This window comes from Falco biarmicus, chromosome 4 (assembly GCF_023638135.1).
Source record: "Falco biarmicus isolate bFalBia1 chromosome 4, bFalBia1.pri, whole genome shotgun sequence".
Lineage (NCBI taxonomy): Eukaryota > Metazoa > Chordata > Aves > Falconiformes > Falconidae > Falco > Falco biarmicus.
The window spans coordinates 67,431,738-67,449,414 of record NC_079291.1 but is presented as its reverse complement, the minus strand read 5'-3'; the positions used below and the strand labels follow the sequence as shown (position 1 = coordinate 67,449,414).

Sequence of the window (17,677 nt, the reverse complement as noted above, 5' to 3'; positions counted from 1 at the left end):
TCATCCGACCGTTGACAGTGTTGGGGCTGGGATGCAACAGAGGCGGAACAAAGAGGAAGCTCCTGCTGCCATCCCTGTGCACTTTGCCTCCGTGTGTGTTGCACTCGCAAGCTTGAGGGGCGCAGCTGCTGGTTTCAGTCTGGTCTTCTAGCAGTTTCTTGTCGTTTCGAGTGGATTTTTTGCAGGATTTTTTGGCAAGGATTGGGATTGCACCGCGCTGAGCCCAGCGTTAAGTGTTTGGGGTCAAAACTGTAGTTTTGAAGCTTGGCTCTAGGTAAGGATGAGGAGGGCGTGGGGGGAGGTGGGGCAGGAGGGATGGGTTGCCCACAACAAGGTGTTGAGGAGCCTGGAGGCTTTTTCCAATAAGTGTTTAAGGAAGTGTAGAGCCCACAGCTTTGGGGTGAGAAATGGGGAATAGCTGAGGTCGGAAGGGAGCCCGGAACATTCTCCTGCCCCTGGTTGGAGCAGGTTCCTGAGGGCTCTGTCCTGTTGCCATTTCTGCGTGCAAGCCGAGGCACGTCCAGCAAGGCCACCAAGAAGGTGTAGAGGGTTGAGGCACAGGATGCACGAGGAGAGGTGAGAACCGCATCCTTCAGCCTGGAGGAGGGAAGGTCGAGGGCTGATCAAATGCTGTTTTTTCACAAATTAATGGTTACAGAAAAGGTGGGCTCAGGGGGCACAGTAGAGGAGGAGAAACACCAGGCACAAGTTGCAGAAAGGGATCTAACTAGACAGAAGGAAAAAAACCATCTCAGGATATTTCAGAAGGAAAAAAAAATAGTTGGGGTAGGTAAGCTTAAAAAACGGACTGGGAGAGGCTGTGGAACCATCTTTGGGGACGCAGAATTCAATGAGACACATGGGAATATGGGGGCGCAGGGACGGGACATTTGGGGACGGGGATGTGAGTTAATAGAGACAATAGGGGCACTAGGGGATACGAGGACGTGGGGTAGGGGAACATGGCGGGGTGTGATGGGGGGACACAGGAGATCAGGAAATAGGAGACAAGGAGGTTGGGGGACCCAAGAACAGCAGAGGAGGGGACAGAGTGTGACTTGGGGAAGGGGACACACGTGGTCACAGCCATGGCAGGCTGCGCTGCTCCCTGGTGTGTGCTCTCTGTGGGCAGCTGGGGGTCCCGGGGAGGCGCAGGATGGTCCTGGGGGTGCTTGGGGCTGTGCCAAGGGGCTGGTGTCCCCACGTGCTCCCTGGGGCCGGGGGACCCCCGGCTCTTCAGTGGGGCTGGGCTCCAGGAGCACAGCACCCGGGTGGCGGTGGAGGTGTCACCCACCGCGGGGCTGAGGGAGCAGGGGGGCTGTTTCTCTCCCACCTAAGGGCTTTGGAGGGGGCCACGCATCACCCTGTGCTCTGGAGGTGAGCAAGGTTTGGGGTGGGGGGTGTCTGGTGGCCCAGAGCCCCCCAGCAGGACCTGCTCAGGGTAGCCTGGGGGTTACAGCCCTGCCTGTACCTTTCTGCTGTCTGAGACGGGGAAAAAATTCCTGTCCTCTGCTGCCTGTCCTCAGGGAGCCCCGGTGTCCCCGTGTCCCTGCTGCCCCGTCCCCAGCCTCGGACCTCCCTCCGCCCGGGCCTCTCCCAGCTCCTGGCCGAGGCCACGTGTCCCATCTGGGCTATAATTACCCAGACACATTCCTGGGGGGTCACAGGAGCTTCCCGGAGCAGCGGCAGGCGGTAAGGGGGGACAAGCGCATGGCAGGGCACGGCAGGGCACGCCACGCAGCACTGCAGGACACGGCACGCGGCAAGCGCCACGCTGGGCTGCAGAGCGCGCAGCCTGGGCCAGGGCACGCGGCACCGTGCACACACGGTGCGCCACGTACCGGGCACCACTGGTGACAGGGCGGGGGGGTGGCAGCACCCCGGTGTGCCACGGCGCCAGGGTCAGCGCACCCCGGCAGTAAGTGGTGCAAGAGGGAGCGCAACGTGCGACGTCGCACGTAACTTGCAAGTGCAAAGCACTGTGACATGTGATGGGCACCGTGACACGCAACGGGCACCGTGACACACAACAGGCAGCGGGACACGCAACGGGCAGCGGGACACACAACGGGCAACGTGCAGCAGATGCTGACACGTGCCGAATGGGGGGGGTCAGTCAGCTTTGCCGAGGAGCTGTGCCGGGGCTGGTGGCTTTGCTGCTGTTGGAGCACCAGGAATTGTCGATGGGGCGATGCCTGGGGAAGGGCTTGGTGGCCTCTGCTGCAGAATGGAGGGTTTGACTGTGGGTGGTGGCCTGAGCTATGGGGCTGGGGGGCAGCAGCATTGGCTGGGGGGCAGCAGCTTCCTCCTGCGGGTCCAGCAGTGGGGCAGACGAGGGCCATCAGCCTCAGCGACGGCGCAGTGACGTGGCCCCTTGGTCTCGCCTACGGGGCTGCGCTTTGCCAAGGGGCAGCGACTTCAGTTATGGGGCAGTAGCGGAGCCCGGTGGCCTCAGCTGTGGGGTGGAGGCTTTGGCGATGGCTCCAGCGGCCTTTGCCATGGGGCAGTGCCAGCAGTGGGACCCCGTGCCCCCCGCCGGCACTGCTGCCCTGACCCCCCTGCTCCCTGCGTTCCCACAGGGAAGATGTGGGTCGCGGAGGGGCCGGCCCCAGCCCGGTGGAGCCTGCGGGACGGTGGCCATGCTGGACACTTCCTGGCCACGGCCGACCACTTCCGCGCTGCGGGACAGCTGGTGGATGTGGCCGTGGGCCCGGAGGGCGACGTGGCCCATGCCGTGGTCCTGGCCTCCATCAGCTCCTTCTTCCTCCGCTTCCTGGAGGGCAGGACCAGGGAGCTGCGCCAGGGCCCCCTGCCCCGTGTCCCCCTGCCCGCCGGGGCCACGCTGTGGGGCTGGCGGGCTGTGCTGGCCTTTGCCTACGGGGGGACTGTGCCCCATGGCCGGGAGAAGGAGGTGGAGGAGGCCGCCCAGGCCCTGGGGGCTCCCCGGGTGGTGGCCGCCTGCGCCCCACGGCTGGAGCGTGACCCCCAGGACAGGGGTCCCGAGCCACTGGAGGAGCAGTGGGAGACACTAAGAGCCATGGAGCACCTGCACGCCAGCGGCTTGGGCTGTGACCTCCAGCTCCGGGCAGGGGACGAGGTCATCCCAGGTGAGACGGGGGTGGGGGTCTCCCGGGAAGGGCTGAGGAGGGGGACAGGGCGCGCTGGGACAGTTGGGTCCCCTGGTGGTGCTCCCGGGGGCTGAGGTCCAGGTGGGGCTGAGGAGCTCGAGGTGCTCATGGGGCTGGTCCCCTCGGGAGAGCGGGGGCCTTGGTGGCAGGGGGGTGGGCAAGGGCACCCCAGGGGACTGCACAGTGCAAAGGGGACCCCGCTGCCCCCCACCGATCTTCCTCCTTTCCCCTAGTTCAGCGCCTGGCCCTGAGCTGCTCCTGTGACTTCTTCCGCGGCCTCTTCACTTGCCCCATGCGAGAGGCCACCCACGACCCCGCCGCCCCGCTGGCCACCGGGCTGTCCCCGGCCGAGCTGCGCCTCCTCCTCTCCTTCGCCTACACAGGGGCGGTGGCGGGGCCGTGGCCCGTGGTCCTGGAGGCGGCCGAGACCTCCCTGCGCTACCAGGCCTGGGGGCTCCTCACCCTCTGCCTGGATGTTTTCACCCGTGGGCTGACCCCTGAAACTGGCCTGGACGTGCTGGCCTTCGCTGTGGCTTACGGTCTGTCCCAGGTGGGCCGCGTAGCAGAGGACTACATCTTGGCCACCTTCCCCAGCGTGGTGGCCACGCCGGCCTTCCTGGATCTTCCTGCACAACTTCTCATCCGCCTCCTCCGCTCTGACGGCCTCAATGTCCTCCACGAACTGGAGGCTTTGGAAGCAGCATCGCGGTGGCTTATGGCCAACGGAGGTGGCCAAGAGGATCTAGCCAAGGAGGTCCTGTCATCTGTGCGCTTCGCCCTCATGTCCGGCCGGGAGCTGAAGAAGGTCCCCTCCGTGACCGCAGGGGTAGCTGACCCAAAGGTCCTCCGCGAGCTCATGGTAGCAAGTTTGGCCCCCATGGCCCAGCTGCCGTGCCGGGTGCGTTCCTTGCAAGAGGTGCTGGTGGTCTGTGGTGGAGACATGCTGACAACCAACCTGGCTGCCCGAAAGCCCAGCAGACACCTCTGGTTTGCCCACCGCTACCTCAGTGCTGTGGGGCTGGTGAAGCAGGTGGAGTGGCGGGCACTGGGACACTTTCCTGATGGCCCACGCTTCCGCCATGCCGTAGCTGTGGTGGGCAATGCCCTCTACGTTCTGGGTGGAAAGCACTACTACGGGGTCCGTGACACCTTGGCCAGCGTCTACAGGTGAGGGTTGCAGAGGACCTGGAGGTTCCATGCAGCACCAGGACACTGTGGGGTCGGAGGTGCTGGTGGAGCTGGAGCTGCTCCATGGACTCGAGGCATTGCAGTTGTGACCCCAGGGCATTCTGGGGTTGGGTGGGTGGTGGATGGGGAGGTGTCCCCCTTCTCTGCGATGTTGTAGGCCTTTGGAGGGTAGGGTGGGGGGCTTCCATCTGGAGATGCCCCAGGGCACCGTGGGTTTGCTGTTGCCCAGGAGAAGGGGCTATTCCCATGCAAAGGGACCATGTGGCTCCAAGGCATGGTGGCACTGGCTGGTTGTAGGTGGGTTGCTGCCCTCAGTGGTGCCAACGCCACCTCATGGCGTTGTAGGTAACAGGTGGCCTCTTGCCCCTTTGCCTCTCCAACCCAGGTATCAGCCCATGGACGGCTCCTGGGAGCGCCTGGCCAGCATGACCTGTGGGAGGTGCTACTTTGCCGCTGGGGCACTTGGGGGTTTCATCTACGCCTTGGGGGGCAGCTCGGGGGAGCTCTACTGCACAGACACGGTGGAGCGCTATGACCTGGCCAACGACACCTGGAGGTGAGACCACTCCACACAGACACCTGCTTCCCTCTGCCCTAGGAGCCCCCTGCATTGGTCAGTGGTGCCCACTGAGTGGTCTTTGGGTCACTGAGCCGCCCATGGACAACGGGCCTGCAGTGGCCTTTGGGAGATGCCTACTGGGTGGTGAGCAACCCTGTCCCTTGGGGGTCATTGGGTGCTGGCCAGTGTTGCTTGTTGGGTGGTGAATGAGTTTTTGGCCAAACGTGTTCCCTACTTGAGGGTCTGATGGCCATCTGCCAATGAGATGAATCACATAAACATCTTCCAGCTGCGTTCATTGGGTGCCCTGTTGGGTGTTGGCCAATGTTGTCTATTGAAGGAGTCCACTGGGGGTTCACCAATGGTGTCTTTTGGGGTCTACAAAGTGTTGAAGAGTGATGCCCCTTGGGCATCCGTTACGCGTGAGCTGGTGCTGCCCACTGAGGTTCATTAGGTGTTGGCCAGCATTGCCTGCTGAGCGGTCATGGAGCCATGGCTCCCTGGGGAACTCCTGGGCAGGCAGTGGCCACGGGGCAGCCCTGCCCAACCTGCCCTTCACTCCCTCCCTCTCTCCTTGCGCAGGAGGTGCCAGCCCCTGCCAATGGCTCTGTGTGGGCACGCGGCATGTGCCCTGGATGGTGCCCTCTACGTGTCGGGGGGCTGTGATGAGGCGTGCCAGTGCCAGGCATCCTTGCTGCGCTACATCCCCGGTGCACCCGCTACTCTCCTGGCCCCCATGAATGGCCAGCGAGCTGGTCACATTATGGAGGAGGCGGGTGGGCAGCTCTACGTGGCTGGGGGGCTGTGCCAGCAGGACGGGCAGACTGGCTACAGTGACCAGCTGGCTTTTGAGGTCTACAGCCCCAAGCTGAACATCTGGGTCCTCCTCAGCCCCCTGCCTCATGCTCATGTAGTGGGGGGTGCAGCTGTGCTAGGGGGGGAACTGCTCGTACTGGGAGGGTACAGTCATGAGACCTACCAGGACACCCACCTGATCCACGCCTACCAGCCGGGCACTCGGCGCTGGATCACCCGGGGCACCTTACCCCATGCTTATACTGACCTCAAAGCCTGTGTCCTCACTGTACCCCCTGCCTTGCGTGGCCCTAGCTGCCTTGAGGACCCTTTGACATCACCTGAAACCCCCAATAATACTTAGGGGGGCTTAAAAGCTCCGCACCCCATACTGGGATCCCCAGGTAGCATCCATGGGCACCTCTATCAGACAAAATCACCCCCAGATCCCTCTCCCAGAATGGGTTCCTCCTGTGGTTTCAGGCAGCGTGCCCACCCCAAGGGTAAATGCCCTAGACTGTAGGGACCCTGTGGGACACAAAGACCCCACACACCACAATCCTATGCCTCCAGGAATACTTATTCACCTCCCCTGAGCCCTTACTGGGAGCTGGGGATCCCCCAGTTCCTCTCCACACACACTTCGGCTAAATAAAAGTGGCTCCTGACCTGCCCGTCTGGGTGATGTTTCTGGTGGGGAAACAAGACGTCCAGGTGCTTCTTGCAAGGAGCAGGAGGAGAGCAGGAGACCAACGGGCTGAGTGTCCTGGGTGGGGGGTGGTGGGGACCAGGAGATGGGTGGGGGGCGCTGGGGCTCATGTGTCTCGGGACTGAGAGGCATCTTGGGTGCACAGGAGGTCCTAGAGGTGCCAGGGTTTGGAGGGGTAGATGGCAGGGGAGGTAAGGGGCACCGGGGGGTCCTGGGGGCTTTGGGGGTCCTGGGTGGTTCTGGGAGGGCTGGTCTTCCTCGAGTTGTTTGGAGAGGTGGGAGAATCCGAGGGAGGATTTGCAGGGTGAGGCGGAGGTAATGGGGCTTCTGGGAGATGCTGGGTGGTACCTTTGGGGAGGGAATCGGGCTCCCGGGATGCGTAGGGGAGAATCGGGCACGCCGGGATGTGTAGGGGAGAATCGGGCACCCCGGGGTGTGTAGGGGAGAATCGGGCACGCCGGGATGTGTAGGGGAGAATCAGGCACCCCCGGGTGTGTAGGGGAGAATCGGGCACGCCGGGATGTGTAGGGGAGAATCGGGCATGCCAGGGTGTGTAGGGGAGAATCGGGCACCCCGGGATGTGTAGGGGAGAATCGGGCACGCCGGGATGCGTAGGGGAGAATCGGGCACGCCGGGATGCGTAGGGGAGAATCGGGCATGCCAGGGTGTGTAGGGCAGAATCGGGCACCCCGGGATGTGTAGGGGAGAATCGGGCACGCCGGGATGCGTAGGGGAGAATCGGGCATGCCGGGGTGTGTAGGGGAGAATCGGGCACGCCGGGGTGTGTAGGGCAGAATCGGGCACGCCGGGGTGTGTAGGGGAGAATCGGGCACGCCGGGATGCGTAGGGGAGAATCGGGCACCCCGGGGTGTGTAGGGGAGAATCGGGCACGCCGGGGTGTGTAGGGGAGAGCTGCAGCTTCTCATGGTTCCCCCAAATAGTATTTCAGATGTGGTCTGAGGGGTGCTGAGCAGAGGGGGGTGGTCACCCCCCTTGGTCCACTGGCTACGCCCCTGCTGGCCCAGCTCAGGCGCCTGCTGGTCCCTGTGGCCAGGGCGCATGGCAGCACCGCGGTGCCCTGCCTGCGTGTCCCCTGCAAACTGCCGTGCCATGTCACCTGCCACCTGGGCACCCGCGCTCCCTTGGGCTCCTTACATAGCTGGGGGGGGCTTAGCCTTGCCCAGCTCCTGTCAGCCACTGTGGCAGGAGTTGGGGGCTCCTGGGGGCTCTCTTGGCTCCCCCTGAGGGTCTCTCACACCTGCCAAAATGTGTGGGTGACTTCTCCACAGGTGGCCACAAAGTCTGGCCAGCCCCTGGGCACTGTCCTGGTGTGATCCCTTACAAATCCGTCGCCTCTGAAGCCTCCAGCCCTCCTCCTCCATTTCCAGCCATCCCACCATGGGTTGTACAGGGGCACTGGCACCCCTGGTTCCCGAGCTCATTAGGTGACAGCTGGGCACGCAGCTGTTGGGACAGTTGGGATGCTTTGCCCATTTAATTCAATCCCACAGGGAAGGATGGTGCATCTGGGGCAAAAGCCAAGGAGCCGGCGTGAAGTGGACTTTTCCTCGCTGGCTTCACTCTTCCAAGCTCTGAAGACAAATCTGTCACTCCCCGTACCCCGCCAGGACTGCGGGAGGTCCAAGGCAGTGAAAGGAGCAGCCACTTGAAATTGCAGCAAAGAGAACATTTATTCTGTGGCTGACAGCTGAAAGCGTAGCGCGTCTACCTGCATCCCCCAAACACGAGTGCTGGACCCAAGCCGGGCAGTGGCAGCATCACTGATGGCAGACCATCACCGACCCACTGAGGACACTGTGTCCCCCTGCCCGAGTGCCTGAGGGATAATTTCAGATCTAGAAACCTCAGGGAACGGGAGCACACTACTAGGAGGAGCTGGCTGGCTTCCCCTGAGCAAGCGGATCTTTTGTAAAACAAGGGGGGTGAAGCAGAGCCATGACACCCCCCCCCCTTTCTCCTCGCACGCAGAAGCATTCACAAGGTGTTGCCGGCGTATTTCACCCTGACCTCACCGATGGCCTCAACGCCCCTGTCCAGGCTGTAAGCAGAAGAGGTCCATGGGGGGCCCAGGTCTGCAGCCACCAGCTTCCCGGAGAAAGACTTGAAGGAAGCGCTCGGGGGACTGTGGTGGACCCACAGCTCCTTTGTGGTGCAGAAGGAGGAACGTGCAGGAGGACCGTGCTGCATTCCCAGGTCTTTAATGGTGCAGTAGATGACCTCAGGGCACAGCTCTACTTCCTTGATGGTACAGAACGTGGGGCGCCGGAGGGGGCTTTTGAAGCTGCTGAGATGCATTGCAGGGCTCCCGGTCACCCCCCTCCACCTCAGCAGTGGCTCCCGCACCTCTTGGGTCTGCAGGGGCTTGTGCCAGGGGGTCCGGCTTGCCAGCCACATCCACGCCAGCCAGCCTGCTAGAGCCAGCACGGTCAGCACCAGCAGAGCCAAGGACACCAGGTAGAGCACCCAGTGCAGTAGACAGCAGTTCCTCAGCACCCATTGCCCCCACTGCGGACCCTCCCCACCTGCCCGTGAGCGCAGCATGGGGACGTCCAGCGCTGGGGTGGAGCACGGGCAGTGTGGCAGAGGCACAGGTGGAGGGGAAGGTGCAGGTGGAGGGGAAGGTGCAGGTGGAGGGGAAGGTTCAGGTGGAGGGGAAGGTGCAGGCTGGGTGAAGCGTGTGGTGTCCAGGGGACCTGGCGGTGTTGGGGCAGGAGTGGAAAGCATGGTGGTGGAGACCGTTGGCATTGTCAGCATTAGAGGAGGAGATGAAGATCTGACAGTGGAAGAGGCCTCTAGCCCGGCAGCAGAAGGCACTGCTGTGGAGGCGGTGGAAAATGTGCTGGTGGCCACCATGCGAGGGGCATGGGTGCTGGCAGCACTGGCGGTGAGGGCGGTTTGGGGATGGCTGCTGGCGCGGGGAGGTCTGGTGCTCATGGTGGTTGGCGGTGAGGTGGCAGAGACGGGGGTGGTGGGTCTGCGTGGGGTACTGGCGGGAGTGCTGGGGGTCGGTGTGGGTGTGACGGTGGGACTGGTTGGCGCAGGAGTGGTGGTGCTGGGAGTGCTGGTGCTTGAAGTCGCAAGAGAAGTGCTTGAGGTGAGGGTGGAGCTACAAGGGGTGCTGGAGGGGGGTCTTGTGGCAGCGAGGGGAGGCCAGGTAACAGCACGGGGCATGGTGGTGGGCTCTTTGGGGGTGGACGGGTGTGTGTGGGAGGTGATCATGATATTTTTCTCCATCGTTTCTTCCCCATAGCCATATTCTTCCTCTTCCTCCTCATCCTCATCCCCCACATTGCCACAGTTGGGTTTGAAGTGGATGACGGGCTTCCGCTGATGCTCGGCAGGGCTGTGGCACAGCACCTTCTCAGGGGCAACCTCCACCTTTGTCTCCTCCAGGCTCCGCTCTGGCTGGTAGACACTGCCTTCGTTGGACCTGATCCAGGCCCGCAGGTAGCGCAGGTTGCACTCGCAGTGCCAGGGGTTCTCAGTCAGGAAGACGTACATGAAGAAGTGGCTCTCCGGGAAGAAGCCAGCGGGCAGGGTCTGCAGGCGGTTCCCCGAGAGCCAGAGGGTCTCCAGACGTTTCAGACCCCACAGCAGCTCCTTGGGGAGCTCCTCCAGGAGGTTGTCTGAGAGGTCCAGTTCCTTGAGAGCCTCCAGCCCTCCAAAGACCTCCTTGGGCAGCGTCTGCAGCTGGTTCCCTCGCAGGTCCAGGTCCTGCAGCAGCGGCACGGCACGGAAAGCCTCTGGGGCCAGTGCCACCAGGCTGTTGTGGGCCACGGCCAGGCGGGTGAGCCCGGGCAGAGCCTGCAGGGCGGGCAGGTCCTTCAGCTCGTTGTAGGAGAGGATCAGCTCCTTCAGGGATGTCAGCTGCGACCCCGTATGCAGAGCCACCAGCTTGTTGTCGGACAGGTCGAGGTCCTGCAGCTGGGTGAAGCTCAGGAAGGTGTCGGTGGAGAGGGATGTCAGGTGGTTGGCACTGAGCAGCAGGATGCCCATGTCCTCAGGCAGGTCTGAGGGCACCGCGCTGAGAGCCAGCCCTGTGCAGTTCAGCTCCAGCAGATCTTTGACTTTGTTCATCTCCGAGGGGCAGGGCAGCCCGTCCGTGGTGCCCAGGGCCAGGAGGATGAGCAGGAGCAGGGCAGGGACCTGCATGGCCTGGAGGGGACAGCTGAGACGCTTGGGCACAGCAGGCACTCACCTACACATCGCCTTTCTGCTCACGCAAGCACCGCGTGCAACAGAGCTGGCATCCCCCGACAGACCCCCTGGGAGCCCTCTGAGCCCCACAACAGAGCTGGCATCCCCCACCAGACCCCCTGGGAGCCCTCTGAGCCCCACAACAGAGCTGGCATCCGCCACCAGACCCCCTGGGAGCCCTCTGAGCCCCACAGCTCCCCTCTGGGAGGGTGTGTGGGAGCGATGAGTCCCGCACCCATGGGCAGCACCTACCCTGCCACCTCGTCCTGAGAGCGCAGCGGGCTCAGCGAGGCGGCACCATTGCTTTGCTCACCTCCTCCTCCTCCCTGGGAGGGAGAACCCGGTTCACACACCTCCTTGTGGCAGTGTGCCCTCCGCCAGGGTGGCATTGCTACCCTCACCGCTGCGAAAGCTCCGTGGTGCTCACACCCAGCCCAGCCTGGCCAGGCCGTGTGATTCCCGACCGCGCTCTTCCCTAACGCCAGCTGAGCCCTTTGCACCGTTTGGGCTCCTGAGATAGGAGCATGAATCACGGGGAAAGAGCTTCCCCGCTGTGTGCCCAGCCCCGACAGACACTGCTCCCCTGGGACTCACCCCTGGACATGCCACCATGCGCTGTGCTGCTTCGCCTCCCTCCTGGCTGAGGAGCGGGCGCTGCGCTGGCGGCAGAGCCAGTGCCAGGGCTGCCCAGCCCCGCTATCGGCACAGGCAGCTGTGGGGAAGGAGCTGCGGCTTCCTGAGCAGCCAAAACCATCTTCTGTCCTTCAGCACAGCCCTCGCCTTCCCGGCACCCCCACTCCGCTCTGCCAGCTCCTTGGAAAAGTCTTGGCCAGAGACCGGCTCCCTAATTGCTTCTGCACAGTAATTGAGGGAGGGTCGCAGCCAGGAGGAGCCCTTGCAAGCCCCCCGCCCCACACCTTCTTACAGCCCAGAAGAGTCCCTGGCACAACACTTTGCCCCTTCCCCTGCTGCAGGGCAGCTCCTCGATGCTCAGGGCCACCATGGTCCTTGAGGTGCCCGAGGTGGGACTGCAGCCTGGCTGGTGTGGTGGCCCCAAACAGCTCCTGCACGTCCCCGTGGCTGGCTGCCCCCATCCCTGCCTTCCCACTGCCCCCAGTCCTGCCTTCCCACTGCCCCAGTCCTGCCTTCCCACTGCCCCCAGTCCTGCCTTCCCACTGCCCCATCCCTGCCTTCCCACTGCCCCCATCCCTGCCTTCCCACTGCCCCCAGCCCTGCCTTCCTACTGCCCCATCCCTGCCTTCCCACTGCCCCCATCCCTGCCTTCCCACTGCCCCCAGTCCTGCCTTCCCACTGCCCCATCCCTGCCTTCCCACTGCCCCCAGTCCTGCCTTCCCACTGCCCCCAGTCCTGCCTTCCCACTGCCCCATCCCTGCCTTCCCACTGCCCCCAGTCCTGCCTTCCCACTGCCCCATCCCTGCCTTCCCACTGCCCCCAGTCCTGCCTTCCCACTGCCCCATCCCTGCCTTCCCACTGCCCCCATCCCTGCCTTCCCACTGCCCCCAGTCCTGCCTTCCCACTGCCCCCAGTCCTGCCTCCCCGCCCCCCGTCCCAGCACGTCAGCAGAGCCACCCGGCAACAGGTCCCCTTGTTCTCTGCTTTATTTTTGCTCGACCAGGGGCTTTCAGAGCGACGTGACAAAGCGGAGCAGGTGCCACCTCCCAGGTTCCCTACGAGAGGAGGTGAGGCCATCACCCCCACACAGTGAAATCTGCCTGTAGAATGGAGCGGGGGGATGCAAAGCCCATCACCTGCCACCCCGCCTCTGCCAGCCGAGCATCAAGGCAACACGCGCCCTGCAAACGTCACCACGCTGAAACCCAGCGGCAGCGCCAGAAACGTGGGCGAGCAGCGCCTGTAAGGAGCCAGATCCCTTCTCTCACCGCACTACGCAGCCTGGACACCCAGAGCATGGCCACTGGGCTGTGGCTGGTGTCCCCAAGTGACATTGCACCGGGCTGGAGGTGCCCACGGTGCCACTGACCCAGGAGGGCTCCGGGCATCCTGCGGCAGGAAGATTGAGGCTCTCCCAGCCGAGCAGGGGCTCTTATCAGCCAACTGCAGCTGGCCGAGGGGAGGGGAGATACAGCAGATCCTGCGCTGCCAGCAGGATGGAAGCACCACAGGAACGTCAGGAGGGAGCTCCCGAAGTCAAGTGTCAGACGAGGTCACATACCTGAGAGCAGCCTCAGGGCGTGGGGGGTGGTCGCCAAGAGGAGTGGAGGGAGAAGCTCCGGCGTGTGATCCCGCAGAGGAGAAGGTGCTGGAGCCCCCGCGGTGCTCCAGCCCAGCCAGTTTCCCTGGGCTTCGATCTGCTGGAACCAGCGGGAAAAGCTGGGCGAGCCCCGTCCGGCCACCAGCTGCCGAGGAGATCACGGCAGCGAAGAGCAGCCTGGAGATGTTCCAACCCATCCAAGACCTTTCCAGAAGTCAGCTGGCAGCTGAGGGCTGGCGCCTGGAAAGCCCCTGCACGCTGTGACCGTCCCGTCATCCTTTCTGCTTCTTCAGCATCTCTGAGCCCTGCGATTTCCACATTCAGCAGGGAATCCTGCCTCCCCTCTTGCTGTTTTTTTTCTGGTATCCAGGATGGAGAGGGAAGAGAGTGAGACCTTGGCCGATGAGGTGGAGGAGTTGAATGGAAGAGGTGAGCTCTCAGAAGGGAAGAGGAGGGGGAACTGTCCTCTATCAAGGAGAGAAATGCATCCTGCTTTGTGCAAGAGCTACGTAGGGTCAGAGCACCTGGGGCTTGTCCCAGCCCTTGTCACAGGGTTGAGATTTGGTGGCTGCAACACTCCCAGCTGAATTCCTCATGCTTCTCTGTAGAGCCACCACCACCACCAAAGACTCCTGAGCTGCCATCCTTGGCTCCCTCCATCACCCACAGAAAGAAACGGGAACGTGGGGCCATGGGTCTTGCTCTTGGGGTGATGCCTGTCGCCGTCCGCACGCATCTGTGCCCAGACGTGCCTGTTTTGCTCTTGCAGCACTGGAGACACCCCTGCCCAGGTCCGGGGGTCTGCACAGCAGATGTGCACCACCCACCCAGGTGCATCCCTCCTCCAGGAGGCTGAGGTCTCCTTGGCCAGGGAGCACATGGAAGCTCCTGGATCGGGAGCAGGGGCTGGACAGGGGCTGGGGGCGAGGCTGGGGCAGTCCCACACGAGGGGGTTCTCCACCCCATGCTGGACATCTCTAGGCAGGGGAAGGGAACTCGCCCTGTCCTTCCTCTTGCTGGGATGGATGCAGCCCCGACGCACCCCGGGGGCTGCCTGTCCTGAGCAGCTTCTCCTCCTCTGTCCCCAGCCGACGTGACGCTGGACCCAGCCACTGCCAACCCCTTCCTCATCCTGGCCGGTGACCAGCGAGGCGTAGGCCGGGGGGACGAGTGGACCTCGCTGCCCGACAGCCCCGAGCGGTTTGACACGGAGCCGTGCGTGCTGGGCGCCCAGGGCTTCACGGGGGGGATGCACCGCTGGGCGGTGGAGGTGGCTCAGGCGGGGGACTGGTGGGCTGTGGGGGTGGCCCAGGAGTCTGTCAGGAGGAAGGGGGTCCTCAGTTTTACCCCCCAGGAGGGGATCTGGGCCGTGGGGCAGTGGTTTGGACAATACCATGCTTTCACTGACCCTGACTGGACCCCCCTGCACCTTGCTTGCCTCCCCAGGGCCATCCAGGTCTGCCTGGATGTCACAGCCAGGCGGGTGGCGTTTGCTGATGCTGACACCAAAGCCCAGGTCTTTGCTTTCTGCCTGGCTCCGTGTCCCGGGGAGAGGCTGCTCCCGTGGCTCTGGGTGGGGATGGACTCATGGCTCAGGCTGTGCCCTTGACATGGAGGGGTGGGGGGACGGCTGGAAAGGCGACTTGGGTCTTGGTGCTGGGAACTGGGAGGGTCCTGCATCCTGCTGGCTTCTCCTCACATGGTTCCTCTGGCCACCAACTGGGAGGACGGGCAGAGCTTGGCGATGGAGCCCACCAAAGAGCCTCCTTCATCCCCCCCACCCCACAGCTGGGAGTGCAGAGGCAGCGGGGAGCACAGAGGTTCAGTGCATGCAGGAGCTTGATGCCAGGTGGCCCCAGGGCAGAGAAGTGGCATCAAGTGCCAGGGCACTGCAGAGCTGCTCTGGACAAGGTCATGAAAAATACAGCAGGGTCAGACTCCTTAAAAGCTGCTGGAATAGTGTCCCTGGCTTTTTTTCTACTAAGCTTAATGATTAGGTTAAAAAAAAAGAACCCCAAACATAGCTGGGTGCTGGAGCTCATGATAACGCTTATCTTCTCCATACATCCAAAGCCTCTCCTTGCCTTACTGCGAGCTCTCACCAGCACGTGCGTTGCAGCGGAGCACTAGTGAAAGCTGCAGGGACTGCCGAGGGGGGTGAGCAAGAAGCTGCGCAGTGCCTGAAGTCCGCAGGGAAGGCAATTCCCACAGATCCGCCGTTCCTCGACCTCCCCCACCCCAAGGTCTCCTTCCCTCACATAGGGACCAGACGAGAACAGTTTGGGTGGAAGGGACCCACAACGGCCATCTAGGCCAGTTGCCTGAGCGATTCGGGGCTGACCAAGTTAAAGCACGTTATTAAGGGCAATGTCCAAGTGCCTCTCAAACACTGACGGGCTTGGGGCATCGACTACCTCTCGAGGAAGCCCGTTCCCGTATTTGAACACCCTCTCGGTAAAGAAATGTTTCCTGCTGTCAGGTCTGCACCTCCCCTGGTGCAGCTTTGAGCCATTCCCACGCGTCCTGTCCCTGGATCCCAGGGAGAAGAGCTCGGCACCTCCCGCTCTGCATCCCCTCCTTGGCAAGCTGCAGGGAGCAGTGAGGTTGCCCCTCAGTCACCTTTTCTCCCAATGGGACAAACCCAGAGGATGTGCCTTCCAGCTTAGATCCGCTCCGGAGAACCGGCATTTCGGGGAAATGATGTTCAAAGGACACGCTGGGCCTGGGAAGGGTGGGGGGACCCCACGCCAGGGACCCTGCTTTGTCCTCTCCTGCTAACTCCTGCTCTCAGGAGAAGAAAAGGTGAGTGTAGCTGAAGGGGAACGTTGCCTGGGTCCAGCCTTGGTTTCTTCCACGTTGCTGGTTGGACTCTCTTAGTGCCAACTCACTCGTCACCTTTGTGGTGGCAACAGCACTGGTCTCCCTGGTCTACTCCAGTAGCTGGGAGGAGTTGCCGCACTGGGTCAGGCACAGATACACTGCCCTGGCACTAGGGGATGGGCTCACCAATGTCACCAGCATTGTACGGGGACAGGTGACACCCTGGTGCACCTGAGCATCACACGTCCATGGGACCAGCAACCCAGTGGCACAACCCAGGAGACCACCCAAGGAGCCAGTCCCAAGAGCAGGGGCACCTCATGCTCCTGGCTGGGTGAGGTCTCCAAACGGCTGCCCGCATCTCGGTGCCAGCACCTCCACAGCGCCTGCAGCCTCAGCCGATGCTGCGCCCGTGCAGGACGAGCCGAGCTCACCCATCAGGGCTGCGGCTCAGCACCTCCACGAGCACACCGGGAGGCGAGAGCCCACAGCACCAAGGCAGCTGGGCGCGTGTCTGGGGAGAGCCGGAATCCAGCCCTGCGCAGCACCGCAGCCAAACCCACCGGGTCACCATGGACTTCAAGGAGAAGGGGTGGCTTCACCCTGGAGCAAGCTGGGACTTCACAGGCGCTTCTCCATAACCCCCCTTCCCAGAGGTTGTATTAAACGTTGTAGGAAGAGGTTGTTTGTAGCGTTGTTTTTCTTCACCATTCTTCGAAACCTCCCCCTGCCCTGCTCCAGCCCCAACCTCCTTTCCACAGTCAGCTTTTTCAGCAGAAGTAGATGGAGCCAACGCGCTTAAAGCCCCCCTCTTCTGCCAGCGAGGTCTGGTGGAACACCCTTTATTTTCACATGCATTTCACCAGCATTTGAATTTCGGTTATTTATTGGTTGTTTAGATAGCTTTGGTTATTCCTGGTTTTTGCTTCTGCCATGCAATGCCACAAATCCTGGCAGTCCTACAAACCAGCAAGTCTCAAACCATCGATTCTTACAGCCTCTTCCTAAACTTCAGCAAATTCCAGGTGTTAGTTCTTTGGCTGCAGAAGAAGAAAACCTCTCAATTTTCTTCCTCAGGGCCTCATCACAACCAGAGAAACAAATAATAGCCGAACACTGATGAATCCTTGGGTACACTGATTTGTTAAAAAGCAGTGATTATAATTCCACTCACAAAATTATTTGGAGATTTAAATCTTACCGGCGCATCCCAGAAAGGTGACCGTGCACGTGTGGTTTCTCGAGCCGATGCAGGACTCGCATCAGGCCAGGCACAGGGACTGCCACGCGGAGGCTGCCCAGGCTTGGGGGGCTACGGAGCATCCCCCGTGCCAGGGGTGCCGGGTAGGGCTGCGTCCTCCTCACCCAGCCGCCCCGCTGCCACCGCTGTGCCCCTCAGTCCCCTCGTGGCTCCTTTAAATGAAGGACAACCCCAGAAACAGCCGTTCCTTGCCCAGAGCTCTGCTCCAAGCCTCTTCCACAGTGGTGGGGCGGGGGAAGCCCACGGATCTCGGCTCCCAGTTCCTGCTCTCCGCAGGCAGGAGCTTGCCAGCCTTCGAGGCTCATGGTGGAGGGGTTGTAGGTGGGGGCGGCAGGTTTGTAAGTGGGTGGGAGCCCCCAAGGACTAGCCAGGTGGGGATACAGGAGGGCAGGGTGGCCACAGCAGCCTCCAGAGGGACACAGCTCCTCAGGTCACACGCAGTTGGAGCCGGGACCCCTTCCCCACCCAGAAGCAGGGGTGGATTTGCTCCCCCCCCCCCAAACGTATGAAAATCACAGCCTCGCTGTCCACACTGACAAACATCACCCACCCCCCCCAGCATGGTCCAGACTAACACCCAGATGGCCCCGTGCAGCCCCACACCCACCCTCTGGAGATGCCAAGAGGAATCCCCTGGCTCACCCCAGGGAGGTTTCTGCATGCAGGCAAGAGAAATGACGAAAAGCCTCAGGGTTTGTCCAACTTCAGCTCAAATAGGAAACCTCATGCCAGCTCTGCTGGGGGGGGGGGAGGGGTGTCAGGAAGG

At 62.4% G+C, this 17,677-nt stretch overlaps 3 protein-coding genes across 7 annotated transcripts; 2 read left to right on the top strand and 1 right to left on the bottom strand.

Annotated features, from left to right (window-relative positions):
• Positions 1 to 2,575: 2,575 nt before the first annotated feature.
• KLHL33 (kelch like family member 33) lies at positions 2,576 to 6,322 on the top strand. Its single transcript, XM_056337470.1, has 4 exons — positions 2,576 to 3,107; positions 3,362 to 4,295; positions 4,702 to 4,872; positions 5,458 to 6,322. The coding sequence occupies exons 1-4, from the start codon at positions 2,585 to 2,587 to the stop codon at positions 6,032 to 6,034; spliced, it is 2,205 nt and encodes a 734-aa protein (XP_056193445.1). The 5' UTR covers positions 2,576 to 2,584; the 3' UTR covers positions 6,035 to 6,322.
• Positions 6,323 to 8,051: 1,729 nt separating this feature from the next.
• GP1BA (glycoprotein Ib platelet subunit alpha) lies at positions 8,052 to 12,935 on the bottom strand. Of its 4 annotated transcripts, none has more exons than XM_056337313.1 (2): positions 12,792 to 12,935; positions 8,052 to 10,555 (listed from the first exon to the last, which is right to left on the bottom strand). In XM_056337313.1, exon 2 carries the CDS (start codon positions 10,550 to 10,552, stop codon positions 8,375 to 8,377), a length of 2,178 nt encoding a protein of 725 aa, XP_056193288.1. In that variant the 5' UTR covers positions 10,553 to 10,555; positions 12,792 to 12,935; the 3' UTR covers positions 8,052 to 8,374. The 4 variants fall into 4 exon arrangements, with proteins under 4 accessions (XP_056193288.1, XP_056193289.1, XP_056193287.1 ...); XM_056337314.1 differs by having other exon boundaries at positions 8,052 to 10,613; positions 12,792 to 12,934; XM_056337312.1 differs by lacking the exon at positions 12,792 to 12,935 and adding an exon at positions 11,192 to 11,744 and having other exon boundaries at positions 8,052 to 10,613.
• A 183-nt stretch (positions 12,936 to 13,118) lies between these two features.
• On the top strand, positions 13,119 to 16,330 carry LOC130148628 (thaicobrin-like). 2 transcript variants are annotated; one of them, XM_056337449.1, is made up of 3 exons: positions 13,119 to 13,259; positions 13,919 to 14,045; positions 14,904 to 16,330. In XM_056337449.1, exons 1-3 carry the CDS (start codon positions 13,202 to 13,204, stop codon positions 14,989 to 14,991), a joined length of 273 nt encoding a protein of 90 aa, XP_056193424.1. In that variant the 5' UTR covers positions 13,119 to 13,201; the 3' UTR covers positions 14,992 to 16,330. The 2 variants fall into 2 exon arrangements, with proteins under 2 accessions (XP_056193424.1, XP_056193423.1); XM_056337448.1 differs by having other exon boundaries at positions 13,919 to 16,330.
• The last annotated feature ends 1,347 nt before the right edge of the window (positions 16,331 to 17,677 follow it).

Coding starts and splice junctions, on each gene's coding strand:
- KLHL33 (XM_056337470.1), top strand. CDS start 2,585: ATGTGGGTCGCGGAGGGGCCGGCCCCAGCCCGGTGGAGCCTGCGGGAC. Junction 3,108..3,361: donor AGGGGACGAGGTCATCCCAG/GTGAGACGGGGG, acceptor CCTTTCCCCTAG/TTCAGCGCCTGGCCCTGAGC. Junction 4,873..5,457: donor CTGGCCAACGACACCTGGAG/GTGAGACCACTC, acceptor CTCCTTGCGCAG/GAGGTGCCAGCCCCTGCCAA.
- LOC130148628 (XM_056337448.1), top strand. CDS start 13,202: ATGGAGAGGGAAGAGAGTGAGACCTTGGCCGATGAGGTGGAGGAGTTG. Junction 13,260..13,918: donor GGAGGAGTTGAATGGAAGAG/GTGAGCTCTCAG, acceptor CTCTGTCCCCAG/CCGACGTGACGCTGGACCCA.